The sequence below is a fragment of the Oncorhynchus mykiss genome, chromosome 19 (assembly GCF_013265735.2).
Source record: "Oncorhynchus mykiss isolate Arlee chromosome 19, USDA_OmykA_1.1, whole genome shotgun sequence".
Lineage (NCBI taxonomy): Eukaryota > Metazoa > Chordata > Actinopteri > Salmoniformes > Salmonidae > Oncorhynchus > Oncorhynchus mykiss.
Window position 1 is genome coordinate 4,777,354 of NC_048583.1, and position 17,089 is coordinate 4,794,442.

At 42.4% G+C, this 17,089-nt stretch overlaps 1 protein-coding gene across 2 annotated transcripts; it reads left to right on the forward strand.

The window, feature by feature from the left end:
• Positions 1–5,131: 5,131 nt before the first annotated feature.
• Positions 5,132–16,884, forward strand: LOC118941424 (ubiquitin carboxyl-terminal hydrolase 37-like). Of its 2 annotated transcripts, XR_005037638.1 has the most exons (12): positions 5,132–5,395; positions 6,938–7,290; positions 7,728–7,925; positions 8,205–8,336; positions 8,959–9,091; positions 9,201–9,337; positions 9,514–9,613; positions 9,743–9,822; positions 10,017–10,267; positions 10,713–10,794; positions 16,296–16,431; positions 16,501–16,884. XR_005037638.1 is itself a non-coding variant. In XM_036954003.1 (11 exons), the coding sequence occupies exons 3-11, from the start codon at positions 7,759–7,761 to the stop codon at positions 16,535–16,537; spliced, it is 1,119 nt and encodes a 372-aa protein (XP_036809898.1). In that variant the 5' UTR covers positions 5,132–5,395; positions 6,938–7,290; positions 7,728–7,758; the 3' UTR covers positions 16,538–16,884. The 2 variants fall into 2 exon arrangements, 1 of the variants encoding a protein (XP_036809898.1); XM_036954003.1 differs by lacking the exon at positions 16,296–16,431.
• The last annotated feature ends 205 nt before the right edge of the window (positions 16,885–17,089 follow it).

A 17,089-nucleotide genomic window follows, 5' to 3' on the forward strand; every position in this document is an offset into this window, starting at 1 on the left:
AAACAGTCAGGTATCATGGTTAATACCAGAACCTACAGGGTTAATAACAGTCAGATATCATGGTTAATACCAGTACCTACAGGGTTAAACACAGTCAGATATCATGGTTAATACCAGTACCTACGGGGTTAAAACCAGTCAGAAATCATGGTTAATACCAGTACCTACAGGGTTAAAAACAGTCAGGTATCATGGTTAATACCAGAACCTACAGGGTTAATAACAGTCAGATATCATGGTTAATACCAGTACCTACAGGGTTAAAAACAGTCAGATATCATGGTTAATACCAGTACCTACAGGGTTAAAAACAGTCAGATATCATGGTTAATATCAGTACCTACAGGGTTAAAAACAATCAGATATCATGGTTAATACCAGTACCTACGGGGTTAAAAACAGTCAGATATCATGGTTAATACCAGTACCTACAGGGTTAAAAACAGTCAGATATCATGGTTAATACCAGTACCTACAGGGTAAACAACAGTCAGATATCATGGTTAATACCAGTACCTACAGGGTTAAAAACAATCAGATATCATGGTTAATACCGGCACCTACAGGGTTAACAACAGTCAGATATCATGGTTAATACCAGTACCTACAGAGTTAAAACAGTCAGATATCATGGTTAATACCAGTACCTACAGAGTTAAAACAGTCAGATATCATAGTTAATACCAGTACCTACAGGGTTAAAACAGTCAGATATCATGGTTAATACCAGTACCTACAGAGTTAAAACAGTCAGATATCATAGTTAATACTAGTACCTACAGGGTTAAAACAGTCAGATATCATGGTTAATACCAGCACCTACAGGGTTAAAAACTATAAGACATCACAGTTACAACATCACAATCCTAAATAATATACAGACATGTTTAATCTTACAGTAACTTTGTTGATTGCTGCCATCAGTGACAATAGCCTGTATAGAACATTTTGAATGGAGCCTTATTGACAGATTAGTTATCATCTCTCACCTTGTGGTCAGTGGGGTGCCGTCCACCCATCTCCAGGTCCCCTCAATTACAGAGTCAGTCAGACCAATCCAGACCCTCTTCTTGAGGTTGAAGAGAAATGTCTGTTGTTGAGAAAGATAAATATATACAGTAAATACATTTATCCACAGTATATGCATGATCATATCTCTCTCTCTCTCTCTCTCTCTCTCTCTCTCTATCTAATCACCAGGTCTGCTCTCCTTCCAGGTTTTATTCTCAGTAGACAGAAAGTACCAACTGGATTTTAATTTCTGCCAGCCTTCAGGACAGGTTTGTTCTGCAAGATGAAAACATGAATTTCCTTCAACTTATCACGCTGGATACTTACTTAGTTAAAAATACAGACACACGATAAAGTGTGTGGGATTTATGAAAATGTATGACTGTAGGTTTACTCACTGAGATTGGTAAGCCTCCCACTAAGAAAATCTCTCTGTCTGTAGCTGGTCTCTCTCTTTAGTCAGAAGGCTGTTGCTGTCCTGTAGCTGGTCTCTCTCTTTAGTCAGGATGTTGTAACTGGACTGTAGCTGGTCTATCTGTGTTGACTTGTGATGATCAATGGCTCCATCTGTAAAAGGGAAAAGTTTATCAAACATGTAACTAAAACACCATTAATGAGTAAGTATGATTAAGTAGGCTACTTAAGTCTCAGTGACAACATACTAAACTTACAGTAGACAGACAGGCCTATGATCCCAGCCAGTAGGAGAACACACAGCAGCCCCAGACACACTGCAGCAACTCCAGAGGGTCTCTTCCACCACTGAACATGTACTGAATCACAAATGATTAAAGATCTTTGGTAATGTGTTTTACTGTATCATCCAGGATTGGGACAAATAAAGGTATGATACTACAGGTTACTCTCACCTATTTAATGTGTGTGTGCGTGTGTGAGTGTGGTCAAATACAGTAACTTATTCTTCTAACCTCAACTCTAATATACATCTTGTAGCTGTGTCTTCTCCATGGACTGTCCTGCGTCTGTGTGACTTACAGTGGTTCCTCAATTAAACGTTTTGAGATTATGCCGCAGGATTTAGAGGTCATTTGTGGTTTAGTATGTTACCTTGAGTCACTGCTTCATTGCTCCAGACCACCACAAGGGGGAGGCAGAGGACTGATTATGCTTTTGGGTCCCAATGCTTAATGTGTCTCTACTTGAATTAATGCTGTCAATGAATGAGCAGTATAAACCAAATATGAACTGATAATTGTGCATTCAAAATTGGATTTCAATGAACTGAATGATGAGGATGAAGAAGGTGATTGAATGTAAAACAATAGTGTCGGAATTGCTATTTCTCTGTCCTGCATGCACTTCTGAAAAAGACCCCTATTTTTTTGTTTCCACTTGGTCAGACGAAGCTGTAACTGGACAGTAGCAGTAACTGAAACTGTAGTTAGATTAGGTTTTTATTCTAAGACAAATGAAAATGTTAAATTATATTCTTAACATATATATGTGTAGGCATACCGTGGAATACAATCGATACTTTACTAAAAACATGAATGTGTTTTTGCAGAGCATACGACCATGCAGACAACCATCCGTGGAGATCGGTGGACAAAGGGCTGGACAACACACCGATAAAACACATGGTTCCCATGAAAGCGGTTGGTTTTGCTACATTCTTAAAATGTGTTTCTGTTCGCAGAATTCGTGTGTTGGAGTCACTTTTCATTCTTAATTGATCTACCATTTTTATCATAGGACACCACCATCAATGGGGACGCAGAGCAGTACCATTCTGCTCATCTGATGAAGGTGCACGTGAATTAGTATCACCCATTATTTGCAGAGACAGATACTTGTATATTTTATTTAACTCGGCAAGTCATTTAAGAACAAATTCTTATTTACAATGATGTCCTAGGAACAGTGGGTTAACTGCCTTGTTCAGGGGCAGAACAACAGATTTTTACCTTGTCAGCTCAGGGATTTCATTCAACAACCTTCCGGTTACTGGCCCAACGCTCTAACCACTAGACTACATGCCACCCCAACTGGGATGGATCTCGAGGCAAATGTGGCTGACCAGTGAACCTCCAGGTGTTCATCCTTAATACTGTGACCAAGACTGATGCATCCCGAAAAAACATTAAAGACAGAGTTATTGAGTACGTGAGGTCACTGAGAAAGTCTTGACATGGCCTGCTCTCCCTTATGTAAGGAATGAAGCATCTTTGCCATGTTTACTATGTACTGTGTGCTATGTTTACTATGTACTGTGGGCTATGTTTACTATGTACTGTGTGCTATGTTTACTATGTACTGTGGGCTATGTTTACTATGTACTGTGTGCTATGTTTACTATGTACTGTGGGCTATGTTTACTATGTACTGTGTGCTATGTTTACTATGTACTGTGGGCTATGTTTACTATGTACTGTGGGCTATGTTTACTTTGTACTGTGGGCTATGTTTACTATGTACTGTGGGCTATGTTTAATATGTACTGTGGGCCATGTTTACTATGTACTGTGGGCCATGTTTACTATGTACTGTGGGCTATGTTTACTATGTACTGTGGGCTATGTTTACTATGTACTGTGGGCTATGTTTACTATGTACTGTGGGCTATGTTTACTATGTACTGTGGGCTATGTTTAATATGTACTGTGGGCTATGTTTACTATGTACTGTGGGCTATGTTTACTATGTACTGTGGGCTATGTTTACTATGTACTGTGGGCTATGTTTACTATGTACTGTGGGCTATGTTTACTATGTACTGTGGGCTATGTTTACTATGTACTGTGGGCTATGTTTACTATGTACTGTGGGCTATGTTTACTATGTACTGTGGGCTATGTTTACTATGTACTGTGGGCTATGTTTACTATGTACTGTGGGCTATGTTTAATATGTACTGTGGGCCATGTTTACTATGTACTGTGGGCCATGTTTACTATGTACTGTGGGCTATGTTTACTATGTACTGTGGGCTATGTTTACTATGTACTGTGGGCTATGTTTACTATGTACTGTGGGCTATGTTTACTATGTACTGTGGGCTATGTTTACTATGTACTGTGGGCTATGTTTACTATGTACTGTGGGCCATGTTTACTATGTACTGTGGGCTATGTTTACTATGTACTGTGGGCTATGTTTACTATGTACTGTGGGCTATGTTTACTATGTACTGTGGGCTATGTTTACTATGTACTGTGGGCTATGTTTACTATGTACTGTGGGCTATGTTTACTATGTACTGTGGGCTATGTTTACTATGTACTGTGGGCTATGTTTACTATGTACTGTGGGCTATGTTTACTATGTACTGTGGGCTATGTTTACTATGTACTGTGGGCTATGTTTACTATGTACTGTGGGCTATGTTTACTATGTACTGTGGGCTATGTTTACTATGTACTGTGGGCTATGTTTACTATGTACTGTGGGCCATGTTTACTATGTACTGTGGGCTATGTTTACTATGTACTGTGGGCTATGTTTACTATGTACTGTGGGCTATGTTTACTATGTACTGTGGGCTATGTTTACTATGTACTGTGGGCTATGTTTACTTGTCAGACTGCACAGTAGATTATTAAACGTGTGCATTTTGAAATAGTAAAAAATAAAAGAATAATCAATAACATGTTTCTACCACGGTGTGTTTCTGGTTGATGGCCAATATTAAGTACAGTCAAATGCATTTGTGAATTAAATCACTTTATTGTTTAATTAATTAAGGCTCCTTTCTCTTTTATGTGCTGGAGTTATTTTAAGAATAAAGTAGGCTAATGAAGGCAACAAATTGTTGCTTACTGAAACTCCCAATGTCATCCAATTGTTACAATAGGATTTGAAGCAAAAGCCTACCTGCGTATGGTCAACTATTTCAGCACTGTTTTGTCCTGCTCTGAGCAAAGCAAGACAACTTAATAAACATGTACATTTTTAAAAAGTAATTCAAAAATATATTTATATTGTACCACTGTAGATGTTGCAGGCAGTCAGAGATGAGTCCTATTGTAAAGTGTAGCCTAAAGGCCAAAATGGGAAAACTTCAATGTATTCAGTGCTTAAGTACTATAAAACCAGATTTGCCCAACCCCTACAAATATATGAATGTATTATTATCCCTGCATTATCATTGTATAAAAGCCCATTAGATATTAATTTAGAATCCTCTAAATGTAATTAGATCTACTATTGTAATTTGTTGATCTGAATTGATCTGCAAGTATTTTCATTTTGAGTTTCCGGTAAACTCTTTGTTTCCTTTCATGTGTCCAACCAATTATTATTGGGTTATTCACCATGGCAACCAGTGAAATGTATTTCTGAGTTAGGTTGGCTTGTTTTCAGAATTCACAACGAAATGCCTCCAGCTGTCCATCACCACTGTAAATATAAAGAGTGGTTATAGAGGGTGAGCGTGTATGTGTGTGTTTGTGCGAGAGAGAGAGAATCGAAACACACACAGTAACGTGTGTAAATGAGTTCCCGAGAGCAGATCTGTTATCCAACGATTAGTTTCATATTAAAAACGGTCAAATGTTTCTCAAAGATGCTCTCTGGTGGTCAAACTAGCTCTAACGAGCTTTAATGGCAACAATGTCTAACACTTAAATAATAAATAATGTGACATAGAATTCTGCGGCAGCCCGCAAGTTGTGCTGTAGTATGATGCAACTTTTTAAGAAAGAACCACTGGAGGAGTTGACAAGACAGCACTAAACAGACCTGGGACTCTAGCTAGTAGGAGTTGGCAAGACAGCACTAAACAGACCTGGGACTCTAGCTAGTAGGAGTTGACAAGACAGCACTAAACAGACCTGGGACTCTAGCTAGTAGGAGTTGGCAAGACAGCACGAAACAGACCTGGGACTCTAGCTAGGGTTGGGTTAAGTTTAGGTAAGAAGAATTGTTTAGGGGTTGGAGTGAGGTTAGAAAACAAAATTCATGCCAGCAACCTTGTGTTACGCCTTCCATTCAACACCAACTTATCACCTAGCAAGTGTATTTAACACGCACTGGGCACTGTAAGCTCTGCCCACTGACCATTGAGCTATAATTGAACCAATCACATTCATTATGTCCTTGAGACAGAGCTGCCCTCAGGGCAAGAGTGAATACGGAAAACTGTCCCTAACCAATCTGTATTGTTGTTTGAGGTTTAGGCTAAATCTCTACCACCTGTTCACATTCTTTTAAACCAACCCTTTGTCCATCTGCTGGTGAATAAGAGAAAAAGCATTTAGCATTTAAATAAACCAATAACCAAACCAAAAACAACATGGACGCTATCAAAAAACTATGAAGATGAAGGCACTTAAAATGCCTTTATTGTGGTCCTACGTTTAATGAAACAACATACAAAAAATGAATGTTAAAAGAAACAAGAATACAATGGAGCATATTATCTACAATATTGTATGTATACTGCATAACTTTGCTCTTCAATAAAACAGATTTGTTCATTGAACAATATATTTTAAAATGTTATAGATTGGGTTGCCAGGTGGTGGTGTCATACATGACCGATGACATCACAATGGTCTTAAAGCCAATTTGAACAATGGGTTAATGTGGAAATGTATCAGTCTTCATTGGTTATCGACATGGCTTGTTTCTGCTGGTGCAAAAAGGTATGAAATCAGGTCATTTAATCAATGAACAACTACTATAATTCTGGAGTAGTATGTTTCTCTTTAACCTAGTGGGAAGAATAAAAGTAAAATTACATTCTGATTGACGAATACGTAAAAAGTGTACATGAAATGTACATGAAGTTCTGCTATTGCAAATGTCACTCAATGTAACCTGTCTATACTGTGTTATTTGAGGTTTAGGATAGATCCCTATGATTCTCCATTTAGGCCAACCTCTTCCTACTCTTATGACCCCCTCTTCCATTGGCTGGGGATCTGGGGGGAAAGTATTTAGCACTATCACATTTTCTTGTCAACAGAAAAAACGTCAGAAAGCAAATTCAGTTGATGTGGAGCAGAAGACAAGAAAGAAGAAGGAGAGGGGCACTTCATCCCCCTCTCCAATTCCATCTGACCGTTCTGAACGGAATGGCTCCGCTACCTCTGACCCCTCACCCTCTGACCAACTCTCCTCCCTCCATCCACCTCCCTCTCCTGTTAAATGTTCCTCTCAGCCTTGCTCTCCTGCTAAACAACTCTTTGTACCCCGGTCACCTGCCAAAAACCCTTCCCCAGTGAATTCCTCTCCAGTGGTGTCCCACCCTAGTTCTCCCTCTCCTACCAACCCTCTGGACCGTCATGGAGACACCAGTCAGGAGGGCACAACAGTCAGGTAATCCAAACATAAAGTACAGTGCCATCCTAGAGTCTCTTTGGAGAGTTGGGTTTAGTGCTACCAGACCAGGGCCAGTGTTAATCAACAGTATGAGTGCTAATCTAGGATCAGGTCCTCTCTGTCCATAATAATCTGATTCATTGATCCATGATCTAAAATGCAAAACTGGTCCTAGATCAGACTCCTACTCTGAGACACTTGATAAACACAGTCCCAGAAAGTTATTTTCCTGAAACTTTTAGCCTCTTCTGTCTACATCTAGTGGATAAAGAGAGTACTAACCTATTGGCCTGGTCTACTTGGTACACTGCATTTATATGGACAGCTGTACTAAGCTGTGTTTATAGTACAGTACAGTATTTAATAGAGAGACTGTGTAGAGTGATAATATCTCTGTGTTGGAGGCGTTAGACCTGTTTCTCTCCTTCCTCCAGACCTCTGTCTCTTCAGGAACACTCTAGTCCAATGCCCCAGAGACCAGTCTCAGCCACCAGAAGCATGACTCTTCCCAGGGCCAGCTCAGCCACCAGAAGCATGACTCTTCCCAGGGCCAGCTCAGCCACCAGAGGGTCAGAAGAGACCCAGGGGGCCAGAGGAGAACGGGGGGAACTGGTCAACATGGAACTTCTTGGGTAAACCACAACACACTGCAAATGCATTGAATATACGTTCTTTATTGTTTAGAGATCAGTGTCTGATATACTATTGGGATAAGGCTTACTATCGAGCATGTCCGTTTTATTAGATATTTATAAACCCATGAATTATGTCAATCTTGGTCTAAAGGACATCCACTTCTTTGTGTTAAATATAATGTATCCCTTATCCCCTGCCATTATCATCACTTTATAGAGATGTGAAGGTTATGATTAATCTCTATGTGTGTACTGATGGCTGCTTCTTCTTCACAGGTTGCCTAACATTGGCAACACTTGCTTCCTTAACGCCACCCTGCAGTGCCTCCTGGTCCTGCCTTCCTTCTCAAAGGAAATCCTGCACCAGGAACAACTCTGGAGCTCCTCCCCCTTCTCCAATCTGCTCAGGTAAGGGAAGGCTCAAAAGCAGACACTCACCCCACACACCCATTAATTGTGGTCATAAATTAAAGAAGGGACACTCTTTTCACGCCACTTCTACAGAAAGGGATTGTCGTAGCAGGTTAGGAGAGCACTTTCACTAATCCTAACCCTTTTCCTAACCTTAACCACTTCATATTTTGCTGTGTATTGTATTTATGGTTTATTTTCCAGTTTCTTTTTGTTTTTGGAATCTTCATAACCAAGAGGAACAACAATGACACACTGATTATGATGTAGGCATTTTGTAGGCCAATTTGGAAAGTGTAGAATGACTACATGACCCATAATGCTCATTGACTGAACATTCCACCTTACCGTGGGAAATTTGGTAGATTTTTAAAATGCTCTGGAATTGAGAGCAGTATCCAAACCAAATATCTTAGGAGAATAAACAACACATTTTTGTTGTTTGGCTTCATTGTCTGTCCTCAAAGATGAAATTGCATCGAATCGAATGAAAAATGTCTAATGATGGGGTGCCACTAGATACAACATATTTGTATATACTCATCTGCCTCTTCAGGCGTAAGCCAGTAGGTTGACACCATCCAGTCAGCTGCTAACTTACTCTCTGTCTCCCCTACAGGTGTCTGTCTGATGTGCACCGTTCGGGTTTACCTGACAGTGTGGCAAACCAGGCCTCAAAAGCAGACCTCATGTGGAAGGTCAAGTACTCCTTGTCGGGATACGATTTGAAGTATCTGGGGGACACGCAACAGGTAACTGAGGCACTACTCTCTTGTGTACGAGTGCTCTTCTTGCAAGGGTTCATTTTCTCTTTTTAATTTGCTTTTATCTTGGTGTGTTTCTTTCTCTTCCTCATCATAGGACGCACACGAGTTACTTGTCAATATGCTGTGCCAGCTGAAGGAGGAGGGCATGATTCTGAAGACACTCGGGATGAACTATACCTGCCCTGTTTCCCAGCTGGAGTTCCAGCTTGTGTCGGTGCGCACATGTACCAGGTAAGAGATCCCATTGGTTGTAATGTATCTTCTGAGAACAGGATCTTTCTATATATATATATATATATACAGTATATATTAATATTACAAAACACATGGCATAACAGAAACATTGTAGAGACCTGAAACAGAAACAGACTTGATGCATTTTTCTTCTCTTTGTCCTGCTTCTGAAGCTGTGGGCGCGAGTCGTCCACCAGAGAGGACTACAACCACCTCTCATTGGACATCAGCCCTGAGCGCACCTTGCTGAACAGCCTAGCACTCACTTTCAAAGTCAGCACTTAGGGCTCAGCCCTGCATGTAGAGACTAACACCCAGGGCAAGCTGCCCACTGCCTCAGAATACGCTATCTTATTATTGTAGTGGTATCATTCATTATGTAATGCTTTTGTTTCTAACCAGAGTGAACAGGTTGAATTCACATGTGAGGGCTGTAAAGGCCTCCACGCCTCAAAGGTGGAGCAGTTCCACACACTGCCTCTGTGAGTTGTCCCTTTATAACCTCTCATAGTACTAGCAGTGTTTAATGTCCTGAGCCTTTAGGAGTAGTTACCTTCCTGAGCATGTTGTAGGACTTAGAGGTGAGCACCACCAAACAAATTTCACTCATCTGTTATTTTGTTGACTGGTTTCATTGTCTGTCTGTTCATCTCTTTTCCTCTCTGTTTCTGGGCAGTGTGCTGGTTCTGCATCTGAAGAGGTTTGGAGGACCTGGGGGGTTGGAGAAGCTGGAGGCTCCTTTTTTGTTTCCTTCGGAGCTGAGGCTCTCCACCCTCTGTGGGGACATGGTGCCACACCTGCACAGTGCCAGCCCACAGGCCCTCACCAACCAGGCCCCCAGCATCCAGGGGTCCATCCCCCAGACCCTCGCCAGCCAAGTCTCCAGAACACCTGGAGCGGCAAAAGACAGCGCCCTCTGCTGTTCAGGTAGGTCATGGCACCATAACACTATTCTTGCTCCAACACCACACAAACCACCCACTCCCAAAACGGTCCTGCTGACAGAGAATCTGGAAGCTGCAATTTAAAATGCTTCTCAGGCATCTTTAGTGATGTATGGGAGCTGTTTTAGTCCAGAGCAATTCAGACAAGTGACCACGTTTTCACAGCTCTTGATATGTTTATTTGACCCCTCAGATTCAAATGAGCAGGAACCAGGGAAAGTGCTGCTGACAGCCTCAGTGGTGAGAAGAGAGAGAGAGATAGAGAGAGTGAAACCAGTGAAAAATAAGTTATGACAGGACACTGAGATAGTTATGAGGAGTACACGATGTAGTAGACCTGTAGTAGACTAGTACTGTAGTAGACTGTAGACAGTGTGGTGGACTGTAGAGGAAATGAGAATCCTATGATCACATGTGTTTTCTTACAGAAGCAGAAGCCAGTACAGTCAGTGAATGGTTACTACCAGCTGACTGGCGTAGTCTCTCATTTGGGAGGCTCCGCAAACTCCGGTAAGTAAATACCATCAAACACACACATGCAGATGCACAATACATATGACATCAGCTGAATTCCAAATCACTCCCTTCTCCTTGGATCTCAATTTGCATGTTCACGTGTGCCTCTGCCGTATACACAAGCATCCCGAAGCTGAGGGAGTGAAAATTATCGAGGGTGAAGGCCAGGGATCATCAACTAGATTCAGCCTCGGGTCCATTTTTTTTCTTAGCCAGATGGGAAGGGGTGTGGAACAAAATTACAAATAATTTGTAGACTGCAAATATGCCGTAGGAAGGCCAAACAGATATAATATTTGACTAATTTCAAACCTTGCTTACATTTGTGTACATCCACATATATCTCTTTATTATACGTTATATACGATCCAAGATCGCATAGCAGTTCAGACGTCTTTTGTCCTCGTCTTGTCGTGTCCTGTATATATATATATTTACAACTTTTTTCACATACATTTTATTTTTATTTTCCATCAACTCATCTTCTAAACACTCTCCTGCAACCAGCCTCACCAATTTATATTTATAAAAAAGTATTATTTACCTCAGATCTGCAATCCTTCAGGAAGCTAGCCAGAAACTCCAGGAGGCTGGCCAGAAACTAGCCAGAAGCTAGCCAGGAGCTAGCCCAGAAGCTAATCAGAAGCTAACCACGGTTTGTGGTCATCGGCTGTCCTTTAGTTCGAAAATCTATCGAAAATCTATCGCCAGTTTTGTACGGCGCAGCGCGGCTCGGAACGGAACATACCGGACCAATTTTTCTCTCCATGTCCCTGGATTTCAACTGCTCTCTGGACATTCATACCCGGATCTCACAGCTAGCTAGCTGCTATCCGTGTGACAGTCGGCTTTCGTTGATTCCGGAGCAAACATCGATTGTTCCGGTGCTAGCCAGCTCCGTCAATCACGCCTGAGTTCCATCATTCACTCCTGGGCTGCAGTCACCTATCCGGACCCGTTTCACTGCCTACGCGGAGCCCCACCGGGCCTTCACAACCGGACTGCCGACGTTATCTACCTGAAGGAGATCCGGCTGGCTCCTCTGTCGCGACGTTACCGGAACGCCCATCTGCGGCCCGCTAACCGTTAGCTGTCTTTCCGGCTGCTATTCTGAATAGACAATCGGACAATTTATTTATTTGAATTATTATGTTTTCTTCTCGGGCCTCTATAACTATATCTATTGTTCTTATTTTTGTTGTTGTGTGATTTTGATTAATCCCCTCTACCACACGGAACCCCACTAATCTACTGACCGAACGCAAGAGGTGGCTAACAACAGACTCCATCCTATGCTAGCTTGCTACCGGTTGGCTTGGCTAGCTGTCTAAATCGCCGTGACCCTAAACCAACCTCTCCACTCACTGGACCCTTTTGATCACTCGACTAAGCATGCCTCTCCTTAATGTCAATATGTCTTGTCCATTGCTGTTCTGGTTAGTGTTTATTGGCTTATTTCACTGTAGAGCCTCTAGTCCTGCTCACTATACCTTATCCAACCTATTAGTTCCACCACCCACACATGCAATGACATCTCCTGGTTTCAATGATGTTTCTAGAGACAATATCTCTCTCTTCATCACTCAATACCTAGGTTTACCTCCACTGTATTCACATCCTACCTTACCTTTGTCTGTACATTATACCTTGATGCTATTTTATCGCCCCCAGAAACCTCCTTTTACTCTCTGTTCCAGACGTTCTAGACGACCAATTCTTATTGCTTTTAGTCGCACCCTTATTCTACTCCTCCTATGTTCCTCTGGCGATGTAGAGGTGAATCCAGGCCCTGCAGTGCCTAGCTCCACTCCTATTCCCCAGGCGCTCTCTTTTGACGACTTCTGTAACCGTAATAGCCTTGGTTTCATGCATGTTAACATTAGAAGCCTCCTCCCTAAGTTTGTTCTATTCACTGCTTTAGCACACTCTGCCAACCCGGATGTTCTAGCTGTGTCTGAATCCTGGCTTAGGAAGACCACCAAAAATTCAGACATTTTAATTCCAAACTACAACATTTTCAGACAAGATAGAACTGCCAAAGGGGGCGGTGTTGCAATTTACTGCAAAGATAGCCTGCAGAGTTCTGTCCTACTATCCAGGTCTGTACCCAAACAATTTGAACTTCTACTTTTAAAAATCCACCTTTCTAAAAACAAGTCTCTCACCGTTGCCGCCTGCTATAGACCACCCTCTGCCCCCAGCTGTGCTCTGGACACCATATGTGAACTGATTGCCCCCCATCTATCTTCAGAGCTCGTGCTGCTAGGCGACCTAAACTGGAACATGCTTAACACCCCAGCCATCCTACAATCTAAACTTGATGCCCTCAATCTCACACAAATTATCAATGAACCTACCAGGTACCTCCCCAAAGCCTTAAACACGGGCACCCTCATAGATATCATCCTAACCAACTTCCCCTCTAAATACACCTCTGCTGTCTTCAACCAAGATCTCAGCGATCACTGCCTCATTGCCTGCATCCGTAATGGGTCAGCGGTCAAACGACCTCCTCTCATCACTGTAAAACGCTCCCTGAAACACTTCAGCGAGCAGGCCTTTCTAATCGACCTGGCCGGGGTATCCTGGAAGGATATTGACCTCATCCCGTCAGTAGAGGATGCCTGGATATTTTTTAAAAATGCCTTCCTAACCATCTTAAATAAACATGCCCCATTCAAGAAATTTAGAACCAGGAACAGATATAGCCCTTGGTTCTCCCCAGACCTGACTGCCCTTAATCAACACAAAAACGTCCTATGGCGTTCTGCATTAGCATCGAACAGCCCCCGTGATATGCAGCTGTTCAGGGAAGCTAGAAACCATTATACACAGGCAGTTAGAAAAGCCAAGGCTAGCTTTTTCAAGCAGAAATTTGCTTCTTGCAACACTAACTCAAAAAAGTTCTGGGACACTGTAAAGTCCATGGAGAATAAGAACACCTCCTCCCAGCTGCCCACTGCACTGAAGATAGGAAACACTGTCACCACTGATAAATCCACCATAATTGAAAATTTCAATAAGCATTTTTCTACTGCTGGCCATGCTTTCCACCTGGCTACTCCTACCCCTGTCAACAGCACTGCACCCCCAACAGCAACTCGCCCAAGCCTTCCCCATTTCTCCTTCTCCCAAATCCATTCAGCTGATGTTCTGAAAGAGCTGCAAAATCTGGACCCCTACAAATCAGCCGGGCTAGACAATCTGGACCCTTTCTTTCTAAAATTATCTGCCGAAATTGTTGCCACCCCTATTACTAGCCTGTTCAACCTCTCTTTCGTGTCGTCTGAGATTCCCAAAGATTGGAAAGCAGCTGCGGTCATCCCCCTCTTCAAAGGGGGGGACACTCTTGACCCAAACTGCTACAGACCTATATCTATCCTACCATGCCTTTCTAAGGTCTTCGAAAGCCAAGTCAACAAACAGATTACCGACCATTTTGAATCTCACCATACCTTCTCTGCTATGCAATCTGGTTTCAGAGCTGGTCATGGGTGCACCTCAGCCACGCTCAAGGTCCTAAACGATATCTTAACCGCCATCGATAAGAAACATTACTGTGCAGCCGTATTCATTGATCTGGCCAAGGCTTTCGACTCTGTCAATCACCACATCCTCATCGGCAGACTCAACAGCCTTGGTTTCTCAAATGATTGCCTCGCCTGGTTCACCAACTACTTCTCTGATAGAGTTCAGTGTGTCAAATCTGAGGGTCTGTTGTCCGGACCTCTGGCAGTCTCTATGGGGGTGCCACAGGGTTCAATTCTTGGACCGACTCTCTTCTCTGTATACATCAATGAGGTCGCTCTTGCTGCTGGTGAGTCTCTGATCCACCTCTACGCAGACGACACCATTCTGTATACTTCCGGCCCTTCTTTGGACACTGTGTTAACAACCCTCCAGGCAAGCTTCAATGCCATACAACTCTCCTTCCGTGGCCTCCAACTGCTCTTAAATACAAGTAAAACTAAATGCATGCTCTTCAACCGATCACTACCTGCACCTACCCGCCTGTCCAACATCACTACTCTGGACGGCTCTGACTTAGAATACGTGGACAACTACAAATACTTAGGTGTCTGGTTAGACTGTAAACTCTCCTTCCAGACCCATATCAAACATCTCCAATCCAAAGTTAAATCTAGAATTGGCTTCCTATTTCGCAACAAAGCATCCTTCACTCATGCTGCCAAACATACCCTTGTAAAACTGACCATCCTACCAATCCTCGACTTTGGCGATGTAATTTACAAAATAGCCTCCAATACCCTACTCAACAAACTGGATGCAGTCTATCACAGTGCAATCCGTTTTGTCACCAAAGCCCCATACACTACCCACCATTGCGACCTGTACGCTCTCGTTGGCTGGCCCTCGCTTCATACTCGTCGCCAAACCCACTGGCTCCATGTCATCTACAAGACCCTGCTAGGTAAAGTCCCCCCTTATCTCAGCTCGCTGGTCACCATAGCATCTCCCACCTGTAGCACACGCTTCAGCAGGTATATCTCTCTAGTCACCCCCAAAACCAATTCTTTCTTTGGCCGCCTCTCTTTCCAGTTCTCTGCTGCCAATGACTGGAACGAACTACAAAAATCTCTGAAACTGGAAACACTTATCTCCCTCACTAGCTTTAAGCACCAACTGTCAGAGCAGCTCACAGATTACTGCACCTGTACATAGCCCACATATAATTTAGCCCTATCAACTACCTCTTTCCCAACTGTATTTAATTAATTTATTTATTTTGCTCCTTTGCACCCCATTATTTTTATTTCTACTTTGCACATTCTTCCATTGCAAAACTACCATTCCAGTGTTTTACTTGCTATATTGTATTTACCTTGCCACCAAGGCCTTTTTTTGCCTTTACCTCCCTTCTCACCTCATTTGCTCACATTGTATATAGACTTGTTTATACTTTATTATTGACTGTATGTTTGTTTTACTCCATGTGTAACTCTGTATTGTTGTATCTGTCGAACTGCTTTGCTTTATCTTGGCCAGGTCGCAATTGTAAATGAGAACTTGTTCTCAACTTGCCTACCTGGTTAAATAAAGGTAAAATAAATAAATAAATAAATAAATACGTGGGAATACTTTGAAACAGATTTCCAAAATGAAAATCACTTGGAGCTGATTTGCTGGTGTTTTTACAGTCTTTTAACAATTACGTTTTATTTGGTCAGAAAACATAGGGGCCAAATAAAATCACCCTTGGGCCAAATTTGTCCTGCGGGGTGCCATTTGGGGAACATGTTTAGAGTTTGCTCAATTTTATTGAAAATAATGGAGAGGCATGCCTAATTATATGCCATGTGTATTTGTTTATCTCTGATTTCAAAACTTGTAACAGAACATGTAAAAACATGTAAAAACACAAAACATGTAACAGATAAAATACCTCCAAAATGAACTGTTTAACTGTTACAAAACACTCTATTACCCACAATAGCCTGACCATTGACCTCTAGTCTGTCTTCCTTGTTCCACAGGGCACTACATTAGTGACATATTGCATGCCAGTGGAAACTGGTTCTGCTGTAATGACAGCCAGGTGTCAATGTCCAATGAAGCCACTGTGCTGAGGACCAGAGCCCGGAGTGCCTACATGCTCTTCTATATGTTCAGGTACTGTTTACTCTCCCCATCTATATTCTTGTGTTGCTATTTATGTGTACGGTTCCTTTCACCCTACAGGGCAATAGAGCGGGAGGCCCCAGCACACAGGGCCTAACAGGGCCACCAGCATCAGCCCCAGCCTAAACAGGGGCAGCACCTGGACCAGCCTCCAAACACTCACACACCTGCCTCAAAAGGGGTAGCACTTGGCCCAACATCAACAACCCCGAGCCCAGCCACAACAGGGGCAGCACTGGGCCCAACATCAACACACCCAGCCCAGCCTCAACATGGGAAGAACCAGGCCCAGTCTCAACATGGGCAGAACAAGACCCAGCCCCAACACCCTCAGACTTGCCTCAATGATGTGATTGAGATGCTTAATATCAACGATGTTTACAATGACGCCACACCCTTACTGTACCATTGTGACCTGTCACTATTAAAGGCTGTGTGACGTGACATACTGTCTTTTCTTATCTCACGTACACTCCCTTACGTATTTATTTGGACAGTGAAGCTACAACTTTTCATTTGGCTCTATACGCCAGCGTTTTGGATTGGGGATCAAATGTTTCATATGTGGTGACTGTACAGAATGTCACCTTTAATTTAATGAATGGTAAATAATGTTGAGTGAGAAAGTTACAGAGGATCATACCCCCAA